The sequence below is a fragment of the Herpailurus yagouaroundi genome, unplaced genomic scaffold (genome assembly GCF_014898765.1).
Source record: "Herpailurus yagouaroundi ecotype Mexico unplaced genomic scaffold, PumYag 140, whole genome shotgun sequence".
NCBI classification, from domain to species: Eukaryota; Metazoa; Chordata; class Mammalia; order Carnivora; family Felidae; genus Herpailurus; species Herpailurus yagouaroundi.
The window spans coordinates 3,625,351-3,646,496 of NW_024412395.1; the positions used below are offsets into that span (position 1 = coordinate 3,625,351).

Genomic DNA, 21,146 nt, shown 5'->3' on the forward strand with positions numbered 1-21,146 from the left:
GCAAGAGCTTCATGTTAAGTCCCTTTTATATTTTAAAATGCCACCCCCCACAGTAGCCACCTTCCTTAGTCCCCTGACCACCTGCTGAGCCTCTTGCCTCCTTGGACTTGTAGAGCAGCAGTTCAGGCCCTTGGAGGCCTGAAGGACCGGGGTGTGTACATGTGGGTGTTGTAGGGTGTATAGGGGCCTGAGAGTTCAACTCTTGTCACACTAGGAGCTCTGGGCACATGTGAACGGGAAGGTGTCAAATCAGTGGTCCTCAAACATTATGGAGAGAAAAGGCACTAGGGGGCTCCTTAAAATGTAGGTTCCAGGACCCCACCGCAGAGAGAGTAATTTGGTGGGTCTGGGATGGGCCTGCTGGGCGATTCGGACTCCAGTGACCACTGGGCTGCACTCTAAGAGATGTGTGAACCAGCCACTCACACAGCGCAGTGGTTCTCACACTTGTTTAGGCTGCCAAACATCAGGAAGGCTTTGTTCTTGTTGGAGAATACCTTATATTTAATCTCTTAATACTAAAATAGATGCTTTTTGGCCTATACTATACTAAGTAATGTCTGAAGGAAATTTCATAAAAGAAAAGACTTTGATAGAGAAAATTAAACCTAGGTTTAATTAGGTTGTCTTGCAAATTTAGGAAGACTGTGATGAGCCTAGCTTAGCCATGGAAGGCCTTGGCCCAAGTTTTGGGAGCTATTGTCATTGACGTTGCATTGGAAGAACACGGAGATTACCTCATGACCCAAGCTCCCCATTTTACTGATGACGAAACTGAGGCTCAGAGAGTTGGAGCCACTTGCCACAGTCAGAGAATGACAGGTGCATGGCATGACCCAGGCGTCTTGACTCCTTCCTGCATCCCCTGCCCCCCCATATCATAGAGGGGCTTTCCTGAAGCCTCACAGAGTTTAGAGCAGAGCGCTGAGGGGTTGGGACCTTGATGACAGTGAGAGAGAGGGCGTAAGGCACCATGGAAGCCTGGTCAGCCTGGGAGGGGTGGAGAAGGATTCTGGATGGTGGGTGCTTGGGGCTCTCTGAGAGCTGGAGAAGTTGAGGGGCTACTGCCCAGTGGGAGAGGATGTACAGGGAAGTGTGGGGGGAAGGCACCTCTCTGGAGTTGGGTGGCTCAGGTCAGGGAAGCTTGGTGGCCGGTGTGTGTAAAGGGCCATTCCCACCTCTGTCGGGATGTGTTGGCTGCTGGCAAGGTTCAGGGGTGTCACCAGAGCAGCCGTCCTGGGGACCGTGGGACCCGCTGGCCCATCCAGTTGTGTCGGAGGTGAGAGGCAGCTCAGTGAGGTGTTGATTCCAGGGCGAGTAGTGCCCGGTTCAGCTGTTTTCTGTTTCTGACACTCTGGGCAGCCTTCTCAGCCACGCCGAGCTCATTTCCTTATTCACAAAATGGGCCAAATGCCTACTTCTTGGTTGTGTGGGGACTAAGCAGTGTCCATACATGGTCTGTGCCGATGGGCCGGGAGCTGCTGTTGTCTCTGCTCTGCTCTGAGTGTCTGCCCTTGGCTTTTCAGGAAGGTCTTAGGCTCCATAAAACTCTGCTGTACATTGTGTGGCCACGTCCCGGACAGGCTGAGGCCATTTCCTACCAAGGGTCATTCAGGCAGGCGTGGAGCTCACTGCTTCCCCTGCTCTGGCTGCCCGAAGGACCAGAGGCCACTGCGAGAGCAAGAGAGGCCAGCCTTGCCCGATGCTCCTGTTGGCAGAGGGTCAGAAACAGGGTGTTTGGTGGCAGTGATGGGGTTTTGTTTGGTGCTATTAACATACAAATGGATCTGCTTCATTTTTTTTTTTTTTTTTGCAAGAGAGAGACATAGTGCAAGCAGGGTAGTGGCAGAGAGAGAGGGAGGCACAGAATCCGAAGCAGGCTCCAGGCTCTGAGCTGTTAGCACGGAGCCTGCCTGACACGGGGCTCAAACTCACGGACTGTGAGATCATGACCTGAGCCGAAGTTGGACGCCTAACCAACTGAGCCCCCCAGGTGCCCCATCAGAATTCTCATTTCTACTTGTGCGAATACAGAAAGGGAACATCGCTATTTGTAATTGTCACAGGGAAAAAAAAAAGAGAGAAGGCACACGTAAACTGTGTTAGCAATGTGGAGGAGACAGCAAAAAATGCAGTTGTCGATTTTTAAAAAATTTATTTATTTATTTATTTATTTTGAGAAAGAAAGGGAGGGAGAGAGTGAGCACAGGAGGGGCAGAGAGAGAGGGAGAGACAGAGAATCCCAAGCAGGCTCCACACTGTCAGCATAGAGCCCAATGCAGGGCTTCAATTCACGAACCATGAGATTGTGACCTGAGCTGAAGTCAGATGCTTAACCTTCTGAGCCACACAGGCGCCCATGTGTGTTCTGACACAGGTCTTTAGAGCAAGTTGCTGTGTTCCTGAGCCCACTGGTGGCCTGGAACGTCAGGCCACGGCCGCTTGGTCGGGGAGGTTATTGCTTTAGGTTGACGCATACTTTGGTGCTTTTTAAAACTCGTTCTGGAGGTTGTCTCTAGTTTTATCCTGAGTGGTAAGGCTGGTTCTCCTTCTGGACCGTAGAAATGAGAAATGGGATCAAAGGTATAGATCAAGAATATGTAATATTTTTTTTAGCGTTTATTTACTCTTGAGAGAGAGAGAGAGACAGACTGTGCAGGCTCCAGGCTCTGAGCTGTCAGCACAGAGCCCGACATGGGGCTCGAACTCACGAACCATGCGATCATGATCTGAGCTGAAGTCAGAGGCTTAACTGACTGAGCCACCCAGGCGCCCCCAGATCAAGAATATTTAAATTAAGGAGAAATTAAGGACATTTATCACTGAAGCCTGTTGGAATGATTCACCTGCCCCCCACCCCCCGGCGGTGTGCTCCCCTGGGTCTGTATCACCTCAGATCCCCAGCCGGAGGGAAACCTGGGATTTCACTTTATCTCTCTGTCCTCCTTGCTCCTTTGATTTGTTCTTTCCCTCCACCTAAAGAGGAAGCAGAGGAGTTGGAGCTTTGAGATGGCTGAGAAAGCCTAAGTCATTTGAACATCGTGTCTGCATACCTTTGTCATGTGAGCTTCACGGTTGCTCAGTGGACAGACCAGGCTCCTGTGCAGGACCTGGTGCTGCTTTCAGAAGCATGGCATCTCCCTTGCACCGTCCTGACGGGGATTGGCGTCCTGCCTACTTCCTGGGCTCCCTGCAGCCCGCGGCCATCACGGGCAGGTGAGGGGCCCTCATTTGGAGCACTGCGAGTCCTGTACTATCCCAATTTTGAATCCCCCTTCTCTCTTTCTCTTCTTAGTTGCTTCAGCATTTTGAGATCAAGACATCTTCTTGGACTAAAGCAGTTCCTGCCAAAACCCATGGGCTTCTGACGCCAGGGGGGCCCATCCACGTGCGTTTTGTTAACAGAAAGTGATCCTGGATTTTTAAACCCAGCCAGCCGCCTGCCACAAACCAGTGTCAACTGATGATGGTGGAGGAAGGAAATCGTCACTTTCAGAGGCTGTCTTGCTGATAAGCTGGCCTCCCTCCATGTTTTGCAAGACTCCTAAATCTTTAGGCAAAGTAATGTGAAAAGATTATTTGGCTTTTGCAAACCAGAGCTGCCTTTTCTTTGGGGAAATGGCTGTTTAAAAACCAGTGGCACTGAATTCTCACGTCTCCTATGTGGTCTTACTTGATATTCAGTTAGGCGTAGTCTCCTATGCATTTCTGCAAGGAAATGTTGGCTTGCTTATAAATTCAGTGCTTGAATATATGTTCTGTAATGCTGCACCAGGGCCCTGTCAGGAGGCAAGCTCAACTTATTGTTTCTAATCTGACGAGGAAACGTGTCTCTGTAAGACCACAATTATGGGAAGAAAGCGCCAGAGTCAACATTTTATCCTGAGCAGGGCTCAAAGTTAAAAGAACCATATTCTTACTTTTCTCTCCAAACTGGTGCTTCCTTTTCCAGTGACGGCTCCTAAAGAAGTTGAATGTTAGTTTTTGTTTAAAAGAAATAATCAATAAAATAGAGAACTCCTGGTGAAACCAAGAATAATTGGGTTTTCTAACCGAGTGTAAACACTGAGCAGATGTATAAGAAAGAAAACCTGACAGGGTGGAATGTCATAGTCTCGCCTGAGAAAAATGAATTACAGAAGCATCGTGGAAAACAGCGTAACTTCAGTACATTTTTATTGCGAGGAAAAATAAACATGTAAATGGACATGCTGTAGATAAAATAATATTTTTATCTTCATGGTGTTAGTTTAAAGATCTGGACTGGAAACATGATCCAGCGGCTGGTGCTTATGTAAGGCTCCAAGTGGATGCCTTGGGCCTCGGCACTGTTCGCTCGTGCCAAGTTCTGCTGCCTCTCCTGCTACTTGCTGGTCGCTAATAAGAAAAAAACACCATTTGATAACATTCTCTCTGCATGGTCGTGCTTGAAACTGCTTGTTCTCAATCCCATAAATCTTTGCCCATAACGCTTCCCCCAAATCACTTCCCTACGAATACATACCGTACGTCTCCCCTGCCTTTAGTTAGTCGGGTTGCAAAATAACCCTCCAGTAAAGTAGAAATCATATTCATTTCACATACTGTTTTTGTTAAAGTATGTAACAATATTAAATCTGTGTGAGAAGACAGAATAACTGTAGTATGAGAGCTGTAAAAATATGTACAGTTAAATATGAAATGATGTCCTAATAACTGACAAAATGTTGGATTACTTTGAGGTATGTAAGCTTTTATAAACCAGCTATGATTCTATTCTGTTTGTGACTGAAATTAAAAAGAATTGAGACTAAGCAACCTGAAGGGACCTCTTATTCTACAAGGCACCCCCCTCCCCTCTTCCCCCGCCCCCTGCCCCGTGAACTCTGGCCCTGCCTGGCAATCGGCACACGCTGAAGAGCTGGAGTGCAGGTCAGGTGGATAACCGCTGCTCAGCTCTCCGTCTCACGAACAGAGGGACAGACAGACCTTAGGAGCCTCCTGAGGTGACGCAACAGGAAGCAGATGGCAGGGACTATCAAGTGTTCTTACCAAAGAAATGGAAATTGTATTGGGGAAGCCTGTAGGTTTACTACCAGCTCATTGGAAACACAGAGGAACAAGTTCAAACTCCACGACAGTTACCACCATATGGTTTCACTCATAAGTGGAATCTAAAAACAGAACCCAAATGAATAAACAGACCAAAAGCAGAATTGGACCTAGAAATACAGAGAACAAACCGGTGGTTGCCACAGGGAAGGGGTGGGGGAGGGGCAAACAATGGGTGAGGGGGTGTGGGAGGTCCAGGCTTCCCATCATGGCATGAATAAGTCACGGGGACAGAGGGCACAGCCTAGGGGATATAGTCTGGTCCTGTGATAGTGTATGCTGGCAGACGGTAGCTATGCTTGTGGGGAGTACAGTATAATGTATCAACTTGTCCAGTCACTGTGTGGTGCACCGGAAACTAAGGTAACATTGTGTGTCGACTAGACTCAAATAAAAAAAATGGTTTTGAAATGAAAAAAAAATAAAGTGGTCCTTAAATGGAAAAATTAATAAATAAAATACACAACAACTTAAAAAAACAAAAACAACCCCCTGAAAAAACAACTCCAAGCAGATGCAGTCAGTAGAATCCAGAATATAGTGAGGTCTACGACCAATAAGTCCATTTTTTTCAGCAAATAAGTGACAAGGAAAAAGAAAAAGAGGAAGGGGCCTGTTGTAGATTCCGAGAGATTTAAGCAACCTATTGACCACACGTGATACCGGATTTGGTTTGGATCCAGATTCAAGTAAACTGCTTGTACAGAAACATTTAAGAGACAATTAGGGAAATTTGAACACTGTATTTGATGATATTAAGGAATTACTGGGGTGTTGTGGTGTGATAGTGGTAGTTCTTATGTTAAAACGAGGGAGAGAGATACCAATGGTATCTCATTTATGGATGAGCTGCTGTGATGTCTTGGGTTTGCGGTAAAACAGCACCGTTGTGGAGGGCAGGTGATGTGGGGGCAGGGGTGGAGGGTGCGGGGAGGGTGAGGTGAACCAAGCCTGGCCCAGTGTCGATAACTGTTGGAGCCGGTGAAGGTGGGTGGAGGATTGATTGGTGACACTATTCCCTCCGCTTTGTGTATGTGTGTGAGCATTTCCATAATAAAAACCTGTCTTCAGAGGCCAACGACTAGATTGATTAATAACCTTATAGTTCACTTCTTTTTCATGACTATTCACTCACCAGCCAAACTGACTATAAGCTAGCTTCTTCAGGGAGCCACACCTCTTCTTTCAATGAGTGTCAGAAATGATCGATTTAACTCACTATGGGACAGCCGCTGTGCTGGGATTCGGGGGACCTGGCGGCCTGGGGTCAGCCAGCTTTGAGAGCTGGGGACAGATCTGGACCTGAGCAGGGGACACAAGTGGGTGAGAGCTCTGGGTGTGAGACCACAGAGCGGGAGTGCCTGCAGAGTGCGTCCCCTGCCTCAACGTTCTCCAGCTCCAAACTCCATTTCTTTTATTTAAAAAAAAAAATTTTTTTTTTAAACGTTATTTATTTTTGAGAGACAGAAGGAGACAGAGTGAGAGCAGGGGAGGGGCAGAGAGAGAAGGAGACACAGAATCCAAAGCAGGCTCCAGGCTCTGAGCTGTCAGCACAGAGCCCCACGCAGGGCTCGAACTCCCCAACTGTCAGATCATGACCTGAGCTGAAGTTGTATGCTTAACTGACTGAGCCACCCAGGTGCCCCCTAAACTCCATTTCTAAACATGTGCCGGTCAAGTAGAAGGGGTCTGTACCTCTGTACCTGGCAGGGCTGCGAGACGACTGAGGTGCCTGGTACCCAGGGAGAATCAGCTCGAAGCTGCCCCATTTCCCTTCTCCAGCGAGCAAGCAGAGCCCCCAGCACGGACAGTTGACGGGAGGAGGCTGGCCGTCCTCCAAACCGAAGGAAAGCTGAGCAGCCAAACACCAGGAAGGACCAAGGGCCCCGGGCTGCAGGACCTGTGGGCAGCCCTCTCCCAGCCTGGGGTTCCTGTTCCATGAGGTGTGTGATGGGCTTGGCCGGTGACAGGCGCCCTGACCCAAGGTCACTGCTGGAAAAGAAAAAAGTCTCCAGTTACTTTTAGCCACCATATCGCTCTCGTTTAGTACTGAAAATATCCAGTCCCGTGTGAAGAAAATGTCCCTGAACTTCACTCACAGCCGAGCCCTCTGCACCCTCAGCTCTGGGCAGCTCAGGGAAGCCCATGGAGGGACGGACAGGTCGGTGTCTGTCTCTCCTGCCATGTCCTGAGTCTGGAGCTGGCAGAGGAACAGGAGGTGGCGGGAAGGGGAAGGGTGGCTTCTGCCTTTAGGCCCTTTGGGCCTGAGCAGACATGCAAAGCTGACTCTCACTCCTCGGGCTTTCCTGATGAGGAACCTCCAACTGTCGCTCCAAGAAGCAGGCAGTGCCCCTCCTCCAGGTGGCTTCTTACAAGTGCCCCCCGGCCCTGGGGCACACGGGGTCCACTTCTGCCTGGGTCCCTGGCCCCTCCAAAGTCTCCCCTTGGGCAGAATCTAAGCCCCCTGCCAGACTCTGTTGTCCCTGTTCTTGATGGACACAGTTGCTTCCCTGTGTGTCCGGGCTTGTGTGGGGAGTCTTTTGGGGGTGAGCCAGGCACCAGTGCCGGTACCCCAGAACCTGCAGGCAACGAGCGTCAGCTCCCTCTGGTGGCTCACTCAGGCTGGGGTGAGGAGGTAACCCCAGGCAGGGGCTGGGTGAGCCGGAGTGCGGGCTGCTTGTCACCTGCTGCCTCAGCTCAGAGAGACACAGTCCTGTTGCCTTGGTCACAGCTGCTCTCACAGAGACCTTGTTATGCGCCTTCCACAGGACTCCAGGAAGCCACTCAGACTGGTCCTAGCTGACACCGGGGACAGGACAGGACCGTACTGGACAAAGTGGCAGGCATGGCTGTCTGCTCCAGCGCTTTCTTACTTTTGTGGATAAGGGTCAGAGCTGTTACCTGGAACAGACCCTCTGAGCCCTGTCTGGAGTGGAAAGGGGGCCACTTACAGCCTGCCTGTTGTCATGTCTTCTAATTCTATGACCTTTTTTTTTTTTTTAAGATTTTATTTTTAAGAAATCCCTACACCCAAAGTGAGCCTTGGACTTGTAACCCTGAGATCGAGTGTCTCATGCTGTACTGAGCCAGCCAGGAGCCCCTCTATGACCCTCTCTTGATTTAAATTGCTAATTTAATTATACCATGATCTGTATGATGTTGTTGAAACTTGCTCTGTGGTCTCAGACAGGGTTAATGTTTTTAAATTTTGCATGTGTGCTTGTGGGGTGCAGGGCTCAACATATGTCTTATTAGGCCCGGCTTGGTGTTGTGTTGCTGAGAACAGCTGTCTGCCTATTAATGTCTGAATGCCAATTATTGGAAATGCTGTGTTCAAAATTCCCAGTACAATTGTGGGTTTATCAGTTTTTGCCTAATATATTTTGAGGTCATGTTATTAAGTGCATTCAAGTAAAGTGTTTTATTTTCCTGGTGAACCATCCATATGTCATTACCATTATTGTTATCACTGATCGCCTCCAGGCACTTTTGCCTCAAAGTGCATTTTCATCTGCCATTTACGTAGCTACTGCAGCTTTATTTTATTGCCTGGCATTTCTGTTCCTTGTTATTTCCCTTCTACCGCCCCGGCCCCCGCAGTTCTTTTATTTTCAGTCTCGCCATGGTCTTATGTCCTGGATGTATCTCTTGTAAGTGCAACATAGCTGGATTGAAAAACAGTCCCATTTGGTTACCTCTGTCATTTGACTCTTTTTAAGTAGGTTTCATGCCCATCACGGAGCCCAATGCAGAGCTTTAACTCACAACCCTGAGATCAAGACCTCAGCTGAAATCAAGACTCGGATGCTTCACTGACTGAGCCACCCAGGCATCCCCCATCATTTAACTCTTAACATTTCTTGTGATCACGGATACATTTGGATTTACCTGACGTTTTATTTTGTGCTTTGTGCTTAACTTCTTCTCTCCCTCCCTCTTCTTTGATTTTCCTTTCCTGACGTCTTTTATGATTTGAGTTTTCGTTCCCTTTCCCCTCTCCCCTGGCTTGCCAATGATGCATTCTCTTCCTACTCTTTTAATGATTATCCCTAAACTTTTTTTTTTTAAGATTTTATTTTTAAGTACTCTCTACACCCCACATGGGGCTCAAACTCACAACCCCGAGATAAAGAGTCACATGATCCACCGATGGAGCCACCCAGGCTCCCTTTCCCCTAAACTTTTAACGTTCATACTTTACAAAGTCTGCAATTAATCTGCATCTCCACCTTCTCCTCGAAATGCAGGGACATTGGCAGGGTTTAATTCTGACCCCATGTTTCTGTCTTACCTGTTTCCCTTGCCCCATGTTTTAGTTTCACCTTTTTACATCCACATTATTTACTATCATAATTACGGTTTTATAGTGTAAATACTCATTTAGATTTATATATTCACCTGGTTCTTTGTCATCCATTTATTTCCTGCATCTCAGATCCTTTTTCTGGTTTTAATTTCTTCCTTCTGAAGTACATCATTTAGAAGTTGTAGCTGTCAAGATCTGTTAGTGGTATACTAGGGATGTTAGTCGACATGATTGCAGTTAACCCTGCTGTCTGGCATATTTGAAAGTTGTCAAGAGAGTAGGTGCTAAGAGTCCTCATCACAAGGAGAAAACTCTTTTTTTCTTTCTTTCTTTTATTTTTTTTGTATCTATAGGAGACGAGGATGTTAACTAAACTTATCGTGGTAATCATGTCACAGTATATATAAGTCAAATTATTACATCATACACTTTTTTAATTTTTTATTTTAAAGTTTATTTGGAGAGATTGTTTTATTTGAGAGACATTTTATTTTGAAGTTAATTTTGAAAGACAGAGAGAGAGAGAGTGAGCATGAGCAGGGGAGGGGCAGAGAGAGTGGGAAAGAGAGAACCCTAAGCAGACTCTGCACTGTCAACACAGAGCCCAATGCAGGGCTCAAACTCACGACCCTGAGATCAAGATCTGAGCTGAGATCAAGGTCGATGCTTAACCAACTGAGCCACTCAGGCACCCCTATGCTGTACACTTTAAACTTATACAATGCTGTCTGTCAGTTTTATCACAATAAAACTGGAAAAAATTTCTAAGAAAAACCCTATATGAAACAAAACAAAACAAATCTATTGGTAGGAAACTCAGTTTTGCCTGGAAATGTCTGTTTCATGCTCCTTTTTTTTTATGGTTTTAAATTTTATATAAATAGTACCATACTCCACAACCTGCTTTATTCTGCCAACATTAAGTTATGTATTCATGTTGTTACATGTAGCTCTATTTCTTTCATTTGAACTCTCCATAGTATTAATTATAGTAATATAGCACAGTGTATTTACCCATAGACTTGCAAGATGCTTTCTCTTTTTTTTTTTTTTTAGATTTATATCCAAGTTAGTTAGCATATGGGACAATAATGTTTTTAGGAGTAGATTCCAGTGATTCATCCCCTAGGTATAACACCTCATCCCAACAAGTGTCCTCCTTAATGCCCCTTTCCCATTTAGCCCATCCCCCCCCACAACCTCTCCAGCAACCTGTTTGTTCTCCATATTTAAGAGTCTTTCATGTTTGTCCCCCTCCATGTTTTTATATTATTTGTGCTTCCCTTCCCCTATGCTCATCTGTTTTGTGTCTTAAATTCCACATATGAGTGAAGTCATATGATATTTGTTTTTCTCTGACTAATTTCGCTTAGCATAATACCCTCTAGTTCCATCCACGTTGTTGCAAATGGCAAGATTTCATTCTTTTTGATGACCGGGTAATACTCCATTGTGTATATATATACCATGAAAGACGCTTTTTCAACTAATGGTTTATTTTAAAATGAGAGTTACTACTATGCTTTTTTTGTGAAAAAATTCAAACACCACACATATAGAATAATGAGCCTCATGTATCCAGCCTCAACAATCAACTCATAGTTGATAGCTTTACATTTATCTCTACTTACTAGATTTTTCTGAGGTAAACGCTATACATTATATAGTTAAATGTCTTAATAGTTCAATGTACATCTCTCAAACATAAGGAATATTTAAAACAGATAACTGTAATATCACAATAACACCTAAAAAGTTAACAATGATTCATTATTATTATGAACTATCCAGTCAGTGCTCGAACATCCAATTGTCTCTTGAATATAATTTTTAACATGGTTTGAATCAGTTCAAATAAGGTCTATTCGCTAAGATTGGCTGATTTGTCTCAAGTTTTTTTTTAGGGTTCTCCTTTGCTTCTTTTTTTTCTCTTCTTAAAATTTCCTTGTGATTTGTTTGTTGAGGAAACCAAGTCATTTGTCCTGTGAAATCCTCCACAGTCTGAATGCTGCTGATGTCATCCTTCTTGTATCATTTAGAATGTTCTTCTACTCTCTATTTTCCCCGCATATCTGTGGCTGGATCTAGAGGCCACCCTCATCATTGAGTAATTGAGCTGAGTAAGAAACTCCACATTGGTAATTATTCTCTCTCAACACTTTGAAGATATTATTGCGTTGTCATGATGCTTTGGTTATTGTTGTTGAGAAGTCTGAGGTCAGTGTAGGCAATTTATCTTTTCTGTCCAACTGTCCTTGGCCTTGGAGTCCTACGATTAAATTATTTTTATTTATCTTACATAGAGCTCATTATAATCCCTGAATTGGAAGATTCATGTCCTTCATCAAATCTGGAAAATTCTCAGCCATTACTTTTTGAAAAAATTTCTTTTTCCTTTTCTCTCCGTACTCTCCTACAGGAACTTCTATTAAATGTAAGTTGGCTCTTCTCATTTTGCCTTCCATGTCTCTTATCTTTTCTTTCAGGACTCCCATCTCTGTCTCTCCTGAGTGGTATTCTTAGGAATGTCTTCAGACTTATTTTCCAGTTTATTATTGTTCTTTCAGCTGTGTTTTATATGCTACTGAACACATCCATTGAGTGTTCCATTTCAATAACCATTGTTTTCCATTCCATAAATGCTATTTAGTTCATTTTCCTGCATGCCTGGTAACATATTTTAATAATATCTTGCTCCTTTGCTACACTTTGATTCCTTCCTTTATTCTTGTTTAAAAAAATGTTTATTCATTTTGAGAGAGAGAGAGAGAAGTGTGTGCACAGAGGAGGGACAGAGAGAGGGAGAGAGAGAATCCCAAGCAGGTTCCCACTGTCAGCGCAGAGTCTGATATGGGGCTCAAACACAGGAACCCTGAGATCATGACCTGAGCCTAAATCAAGGGTCAGACACTTAACTGACTGAGCCACCCAGGCACCCCCGATTCCTTCTTTTATTCTTTACTAAATTTAAAGATACTTATTTTATAATCTGATCAACTTGTTCTGTTATTGAGAGTTCTTAGGAGTCCAGTTCAATGGCTCACTGTTTCCTTTGACTCTTGTTCACAATGGCTAGTTTCTTCACTTGCTTTGTGGTTTTGGATTATGCATCTCTATTGGCGGTGCCTCATCTGTAGAGCACATGCAGCCCAGATTGAGGGTGTGTTCATCCAAAGGAACTTTATATTTGCATTTTCCAGATGCATCCAGGGTATTAATGCTTGAGACAGCTATTTTCTTATTTCTTGGCAGTTGGTTTCTTGGATGATGAATGAGGGCACCTCTGTGGCTGTGTTATTCTCATGGGAACGTTATGAGACAGTCCGGACAAACTCCTTTGTCATTTTGCCACCGGAAAGATTTTTATTTATCTCTGAAGTCAGCCCTTTAGAGTCTCTGGCTTTGTGGGAGGCTCAGTTCTAACTCAGTGCTCAGGGCATGTCTCCTGCCCTCACGGCAGGTGGGCTCTCTTCCTTGTATTCTTCCCTCTCAATCCAGCATGTCTTGTATATGTTCCTGGAGCATAAGAGCAAAGAGAAGGATGGCTCCGGTGCCCCATGTGGGGCACGTTTTGGAACAAACACAAGTGCAGGAAGTGAGGTCTTGAATATGAATGATCTTGATGGGTTCCAGGGTCGGTGGCATCACACACGATGGCAGTGGCCAAACACCCCATCCTGTGCATTTCTTGGGAGGCCATCTAGAAGAGGCAGAAGATTTTAGTCACTGCCAAATGCTTTGTTTTCTCTAAAGGCTCTAATTTAGCTCTTGGATAAGAAAAACCCTCTCTAGAACTCTCCTGGCTCATTTCATGCTGAGGAGCCAACCCTGTGTCAGCCACTGGGCAGGCAGGAGAGCAGTGGGAGCAGAAGGCCCCAGAGAGAGTGAACCCGCTGTCATGAGTAAGTGCTGGCCTCCAGGGCAGGTCTGCGTTTGTCGGAGTGGTAAAACCACGAGGACTCCCCGGGTACCCAGAGTGGGTTTTTAAATGTCAGGCATGTGGTAGGTGGTTGTGTTAATATTACCACCCATATGGATTTTAAATTATAGCCTCAGTGAAAAGTGAGGATTACAGCGTGGCTTGCAGAGGCCTTCCTGGATCCCCCAGAGCCTGAGTGGGATCCGAGAGGCAACCACGAGTGGGCTGTTCCTGCAACGTGATGTCAAGACAACCCCAAGGGACCCCCAAGGATGTTTGAAAGTGCCTTCTGTGTGACAGAACATATGGCCAGAACATATTTCACTCAAAACTAAAATTTTTTTAAATGTTTATTTATTTTTGACAGAGAGAGAGAGAGAGAGAGAGAGAGAGAGAGAGGGTTGGGGAGGGGCAGAGAGAGAGGGAGACACAGAACTCAAAGCAGGGCTCCAGGCTCCACACTGCCAGCACAGAGCCTGACATGGGGCTCGAACTCACAAGCTGTGAGATCATGACCTGAGTGTTGGACCCTTAGCCGACTGATCTACCCAGGCACCCCTAAAACTAAATTTTTAAAAAGAAAACATACAAACTGTTTTGGCTTTTGGTGGAGTCAGAGAGAGACAAGTTACACCCTCCTCCAGGGTGTGGAAGCAATTTCCATAAATAGATAATTCCGGAAGAGCAGCATGGGGCTCTGTGAGCAAATGACCCCCTGCTCCCTGCTAGCCCTGCCTCAAGGGAGACCAGGGGACAGGAGCCATAACTGTGATCCATCCGGGCAGCAGGTGGGCACCAAAGTTGTGTCTCACTATAATCCCGAGCACCACTGCCAGGTGAGGCTTCCCCAAACACTTGCTATCCTCACCCTGCCCTAAAGCTCTTGAGATGAGTTGCAGGACGCTGGACACACCTCTGGGCTTTGATGCAGACACATGGAGGTTTGGGTCTGTCTAGAGCTCAGTTCGGTCCAGTACTTGACTCTGACAAGCACTCCAGGACCTTGAGGTCTTCATGTAAACACGACAGATGGAATAGCTATCTTGCTGGGTCAGGGTTAGGTAGGAAGGATGCTGCGGGCCTTTCCCTGCAGTAATTAATGAAGCAGGTGGCATGGGTAACCAGTCAGCACTAACTGCGGTCCAGTAAATCCGAGGGGGGCCACGCTGATTTCTGAGTCACGGGTTAGTGTGGTTCTGAGGACAGGAACCACTTGTGGGCTGGTCCTGGGGGATTGAGCCATTCCAAAGTCATGGCTTAGATGGGAAAAGGGCAAAAGGGACTGGGGTGAAGTCCAGGTGGCCTCAGAGGCCACTGGCAGAGAGGAAGCGCACAGCGTGGTGTGTGGGCTGCAGCTGGGCCCAAGTCCTGGCCTCCCTGCTGACACACTGCAGGACTTGGGAAGTGACCAGGCCTCCCTGTGCCCGGATCCTCACTGGCCCACCTCTGGTGGCAGTGCTGACCTCTCAGAACTTCCTGGGAGGCTGTCTGGCCCTGGGAAGAAGGTCTATTATCATGATTCTCTCTGAGTCTGTTTCTTCCCTCCCTTCCCCCCTGCCGGCACATTCTGTCTTACCAGAGCCAGTGCTGACCTGCGGCTCCTGAGGACACAGCTTCTTTACTTTCCCGTGTGGCCCTGATGCTCCCCATGGCTTCTGTTCCCCATCTCAGCTCATGCTGGAGCCAGCTCGGCCCTGGCTGCCATCTGGTCCCGTGCTGGCTCATGGGAGCTGACCGTTGTGTTTAAGCTATGCTCAGAATCGGTCATGGCAAACACGACTCCAGTGGCCTCTGATGCCAGCTTCCCGGAGTTGGGCCAAGTTTTACGGGTTAAGGACGCCGTCCTTTGCAAGACTGCCCTCACTTCAGACACCTGGCACCAGTTCAAGGGTCCCCAGGCCATCCTCACATCTGACCACCTGGCTACAGATTTAGGGGTTCTCACCACCCCCTCAGATTCAATAATTACTAGAAGACTCACAGAATTCAAGAGATTGCTGCACTTATGACTGCAGTTTTATTATGATGCAGGGATGCTAATCAGAACCAGTCAAGGTGAGAGATGCATCAAGGGGAGATGCCCCCAGGGATACATTATCTTCCTGGCACATCGACATTGCCGGCCAAGGAAGCTCGCCCGAGCTTTGGTGTCAGAGTTTTTATTGGGATTTCATTATGTGGTCATGATCGATCGAACTGGGGGCCATGTGACTCCATTTCCTGCCCCCTTTCCCCCCAGGGTCAGGCTGATGTCATATCACTCAAAATCCCAACCCTGTAATCACATGGTTGGTTTCTCTGGCATCACCAGCCTCCTTCCTGAGTCACCTTGCTAGCATAAACCATCAGGTGTGGTCCAAGGGATCTGCCATAGATAACACTGGGGACATTCCAGGGGTTTAGGGGCTGCCTCCCAGGAACCAGGGGCAAAGGCCAGACTGTTTCTCTATTATATATAATAAACTCCAAGTTAGTGCCCATTGTCTCTCCAACCACTGCTCCTTTCCATGGTTCCCCACCCCTGTTTCTTTTCTTTTTTTTTTTTTTTAATTTTTTTTTTCAACGTTTTTTATTTATTTTTGGGACAGAGAGAGACAGAGCATGAACGGGGCAGGGGCAGAGAGAGAGGGAGACACAGAATCGGAAACAGGCTCCAGGCTCCGAGCCATCAGCCCAGAGCCTGACGCGGGGCTCGAACTCAAGGACCGCGAGATCGTGACCTGGCTGAAGTCGGACGCTTAACCGACTGCGCCACCCAGGCGCCCCCCACCCCTGTTTCTAAGAGCAAACACTGGACAGACCAGATTCATCTTTCCCCACCAGGCAATGTCCCAATTTGGGAGTAAACCTCTGATCAAGTGTTGCTGGTTCAATCAAGGGGGACAGGAGATGGGACATCTAGTCTTTCTTCAACTATAGCCATGAAGTGGCCAATTTCCTGTCACTAGGGCTCTGGGAGCAGAGGGTACCCTGATTGGTATATTTGCTGTGTTAGGGAAGAAATGTCAGATATGCAATCAGGTGGGGTGGTTTTCATTTTGGCTCCTTAAGGTGCTTTGACATCACACTTTTCTCCAGGGAGGCTCATCTTGTCTCTCTCTCTCTCTTTCTTAAAAAAATTTCTTCACCAGTGTTCTCAGTCTTGTGGCCCATGCACACAGCCTGCCCTGTGGGGTCTCCTTCCCACCTGCGGTTCACTATTCTGAGGCTAAGACCAAGGAGGTGGATCGAGTGTGTTTTCAGAAATCAAGACATCAACATTTTTCTTGGGGCGCCTGGGTGGCTCATTTGGTTAAGCCTCTGACTTCGACTCAGGTCACGATCTCGTGGTTCGTGAGTTCAAGCCCCACATCCGGCTCTGTACTGACAGCTGGGAGCCTGGAGCCTACTTCGGATTCAGTGCCTCCCTCTCTCTCTGCCTCTCCCCACTCATGCTCTGTCTCTCTCTCTGTCTCTCAAAAATAAATAAACATTAAGAAAAAGACAATTGTCTCAAAAACAACAAATATTATGAAGCATCTACTTTGTAGTAGGTTACGAGGAGGAAGAAGTGTATAAAGCTCCAGAATGGCTGTCTGATGGAAAGAACATGTGAGCCACATATGCAATTCTACAGCCACACTAAAAATGTAAGAAGACACAGGCCAAATTAACTTTAATCATGTGTTTTTAATTTCTTTTTAAATGTTTATTTATTTTTGAGACAGAGAGAGACAGAGCATGAATGGGGGAGGGTCAGAGAGAGAGGGAGACACAGAATCCAAAGGAGGCTCCAGGCTCCGAGCTGTCAGCACAGAGCCCGACACAGGGCTCAGACTCACAGACCTTGAGATCATGATCTGAGCCGAAGTCGGACACTCAACAGACTGAGCCACCCAGGCGCCCCTTAATCATGTGTTTTAAAAAATTTTTTAATTCAAATGAGTTAACAGGGTAGTCTTGGCTTCACGAGTAGAGCCCAGTGATTCATCTCTTACATATGACACCCAGTGCTCATCCCAACAAGTGCCTTCCTAATGCCCGTCACCCATTTAACCCATCCCCCCCACCTACCTCGCCTCTTAACCCAATAAACCCAAAATATATTTTCAATATGTAATTGATGTAAAAATTACTAATGAGATATTTTACAACTTGTTTTTCAATGTGTTTAAGATCTGCTGTGTACTTTATGCTCACAGCACAGCTCAGTGTGAACCAGCCCCAACTCAAGTGCTCAACAGCCTTCTAGGGTCAATGGCTGCTGTATTAGATACACAACTACACGTTTATTATATATATATATATATATATATATATATATATATAAATATAACATAATTTAATATATTTAATGTTATAACATATATATAGTATGTGTATATATAAACACATGTATATACATATGCATATGTGTATATATATATGTATGTACATATATGATCTGTTTTCTCTTGTAGAGTAACAACATTGGAGAAAAGCATCCTCAGGAGGCCCCGAGCCTATATCCTGGTTCCACTGCTTCCTGGCAAGTTACTAGTCTTCCCAAGCCACTGCTTTCTTCCCCTGTGTCACACGGGTAATAATACCTACATAGAATGGTTGGGAGGGGTAAATGAGACTCTATATGGCACGGGGCAGGTGATTAATAAATAGCTTATTCCCCTGTTCTCAGAGACTTGAAGTAGGGACACGGATAAGGATGGTAAGTTGGATCCTGACCCACCTTGACCAGAATTACTCTCCTTCTTCTTCTTCTTCCTCTTCTTCTTCTTCTTCTTCTTCTTCTTCACTAGGAAAAAGTATTATTTTAACAATGTTATTAACAGTAGGTACTATACTTACTCCCGACCTTGAAGTTCCAGCTAATGCATGCTGGAAGCTAGATTCAAACCCTGGTCTGTCTCATGCCAGAGCTCACACACTTAACAGTTCAACATCCCACCTCCCTTCAAAACTCAGCTGGGAAGACAGAAGAATAATGAACAAACGTACAAAGGATCCTTAATTCTGTGAATAATTCTTTGTCTTAACTTAGCTACCTTATATTGATTAAATCTCTCAATAAAAATGTGTTTTAATGTCTGAAACGTGTTTAATTTGTTTTTTTTAGCTAAATATTACTTTTTAAAAATTAGTTCTGATAGGTGTTTATTTTTATTTTTTTATTATATCTTAAAAAAAATTTTTTTAAACTTATATCCAAGTTAGTTGGCATATAGTGCACTAATTATTTCAGGAGTAGGTTCCAGTAATTCAACCCCTATGTATAATCCCAGTGCTCATCCCAACAAGTGTCTTCCTTAATGCTCCTTACCCATTTAGCTCATCCCCCACCCACATCCCCCGCAGCTCTCAGTTTGTTCTCTGTATGAGTCTTTTATGTTTTGTCCTCCTCCTTGTTTTTATATTATTTTTGCTTCCCTTCCCATATGGTCATCTGTTTTGTATCTTAAATTCCACATATAAGTTAAGACATATTTGTTTTTCTCTGACTAATTTCACTTAGCATAATACACTCTAGTTCTTTCCATGTAGTTGCAAATGGCAAGATTTCATTCTTTTTGATTGCCGAGTAATACTCCATTGTGTACACACACACACACACACACACACACACATTGTATATACAATATATATATATACACCGTGTGTGTGTGTGTGTGTGTGTGTACCACATCTTTATCCATTCATCTGTTGATGGACATTCGGACTCTTTCCATACTTTGGCTATTGTCAATAGTGCTGCTATAAACATTGGGGTGTATGTGCCCCTTTGAAACAGCACATCTGGATCCTTTGGATAAATACCTAGTAGTGCAATTGCTGGGTTGCAGGGTAGTTCCATTTTTAATTTTTTGAGGAACTTCCATACTGTTTTCCAGAGTGGATGCACCAGTTTGCATTCCCACCAGCAGTGCAAAAGAGAGCCTCTTTCTCCTCATCCTTGCCAACATCTGTTGTTGCCTGAGTTAATTTTAGCCATTCTGACTGGCGTGAAGTGTGGTATCATTGTGGTTTTGATTTGTATTTCCCTGATAATGAGTGATGTTGAGCATTGTTTCAGGTGTCTGTGAGACATCTGGATCTCTTCTTTGGAGAAATGTCTATTAATGGCTTTTGCCCATTTCTTCACTGGATTATTTGTTTTATGGGTGTTGAGTTTGGTAAGTGCTCTATAGATTTTGGATACTAACCCTTTATCTGCTATGTCATTTGCAAATATCTTCTCCCATTCCATAAGTTTCCTTTTAGTTTTGCTGATTGTTTCCTTTGCTGTGCAGAAGCTTTTTATTTTGATGAGGTCCCAATAGTTCATTTTTGCTTTTGTTTCTCTTGCCTCCAGAGACGTGTTGAGTAAGAAATTGCTGCGGCCAAGATCAAAGAGGTTTTGCCTGCTTTCTCCTAGGGATTTTAATGGCTTCCTGTCTTACATTTAGGTCTTTCATCCATTTTGAGTTTATTTTTGTGTATGGTGTAAGAAAGTGGTCCAGGTTCATTTTTCTGCCTGTCGCTGTCCAGTTTTTCCAACACCACTTGCTGAAGAGACTGTTTTTATCCCATTGGATATTCTTTCCTGCTTTGTGAAAGGTTAGCTGGACTCACATTTGTGGGTCCATTTCTGGGTTCTTTATTCTGTTCCATTGATCTGAGTGTTTTTGTGCGAGTACCATACTGTCTTGATGATTACAGCTTTGTACTACAGCTTGAAGTCCGGGATTGTGATGCCTCCTACTTTGTTTTTTTTTTTTTTTTTTTTTTCTCAAGATTGCTTTGGCTATTTGGGGTCTTTTCTGGTTCCATAAAAATTTTAGGATTATTTGTTCTAGCTCTGTGAAGAATGCTTGTGTTACTTTGATAGGGATTGCGTTGAATATGTAGATTGCTTTGGGTAGTATCAACATTTTAACAATATTTGTTCTTCCTATCCAGGAGCATGGAATCTTTTTCCTTTTTTGTGTGTGTCTTCTTCGATTTCTTTCTATAGTTTTCAGTGTATAGATTTTTCACCTCTTTGGTTAGATTTATTCCTAGGTATTTTATGGCTTTTGGTGCAATTGTAAATGGGATTGATTCTTTGATTTCTCTTTCTGTTGCTTCATTATTGGTGAATAGGAATGCAACTGATTTCTGTGCATTGATTTTGTACCTGCGACTTGGTTGAATTCATGGATCAGTTCTAGCAGCTTTTTGGTGGAATCTTTTGGGTTTTCCATATAGAGTATCATGTCATCTGTGAAGAGTGAAAGTTTGACTTCCTCCTGGCTGATTTGGGTGACTTTTATTCCTTTGTGTTGTCCTATTGCTGAGGCTAGGACTTCCATACATGTTGAATAACAGTGATGAGAGTGGACATCGCTGTTGTGTTCCTGACCTTAGGGGGAAAGCTCTCAGTTTTCCCCCATTAAGGATGATATTAGTGGTGGGTCTTTTGTATATGGCTTTTATGATCTTGAAGTATGATCCTTCTACTTCTACTTTCTTGAGGGTTTTTATCAAGAAAGTCTGCTTTTTCAAATGCTTTCTCTGCATCTATTGAGAGGATCATGTGCTTCTTGTCCTTTTTCTTATTGATATGATGTATCACATTGATTGTTTTGTGGATATTGAACCATCCCTGCATCCCAGGTAAAAAATCCCACTTGGTAGTGGTGAATAATTCTTTTAATGTATTTTGATCTAGTTGGCTAGTATCTTGTTGAGGATTTTTGCATCCATATTCATCAGGGAAATTGGTCTGTAGTTCTGCTTTTTAGTGGGGTCTTTGTCTGATTTTGGAATCACCACTTTAACCAGAATTCTAATCAAATCACAAGGTCACATCCAGTCAACAAAGACCAGTGTCTGTTG

At 44.9% G+C, this 21,146-nt stretch overlaps 1 protein-coding gene across 4 annotated transcripts in view; it reads left to right on the top strand.

Annotated features, from left to right (window-relative positions):
- Positions 1-18,380, top strand: part of CYP27C1 (cytochrome P450 family 27 subfamily C member 1) — a 36,351-nt gene extending 17,971 nt beyond the window's left edge. For 3 of the 4 annotated variants that reach the window (XM_040474761.1, XM_040474759.1, XM_040474763.1), the window contains exon 9: positions 17,756-18,380. In XM_040474761.1, coding sequence (XP_040330695.1) covers positions 17,756-17,878 — 123 coding nt within the window. In that variant the 3' untranslated portion in view covers positions 17,879-18,380. Of the gene's footprint in view, positions 1-3,295; positions 4,798-17,755 lie in introns of those variants that run through there. The other variant, XM_040474760.1, reaches the window with a different exon arrangement.
- Positions 18,381-21,146: the final 2,766 nt, after the last annotated feature.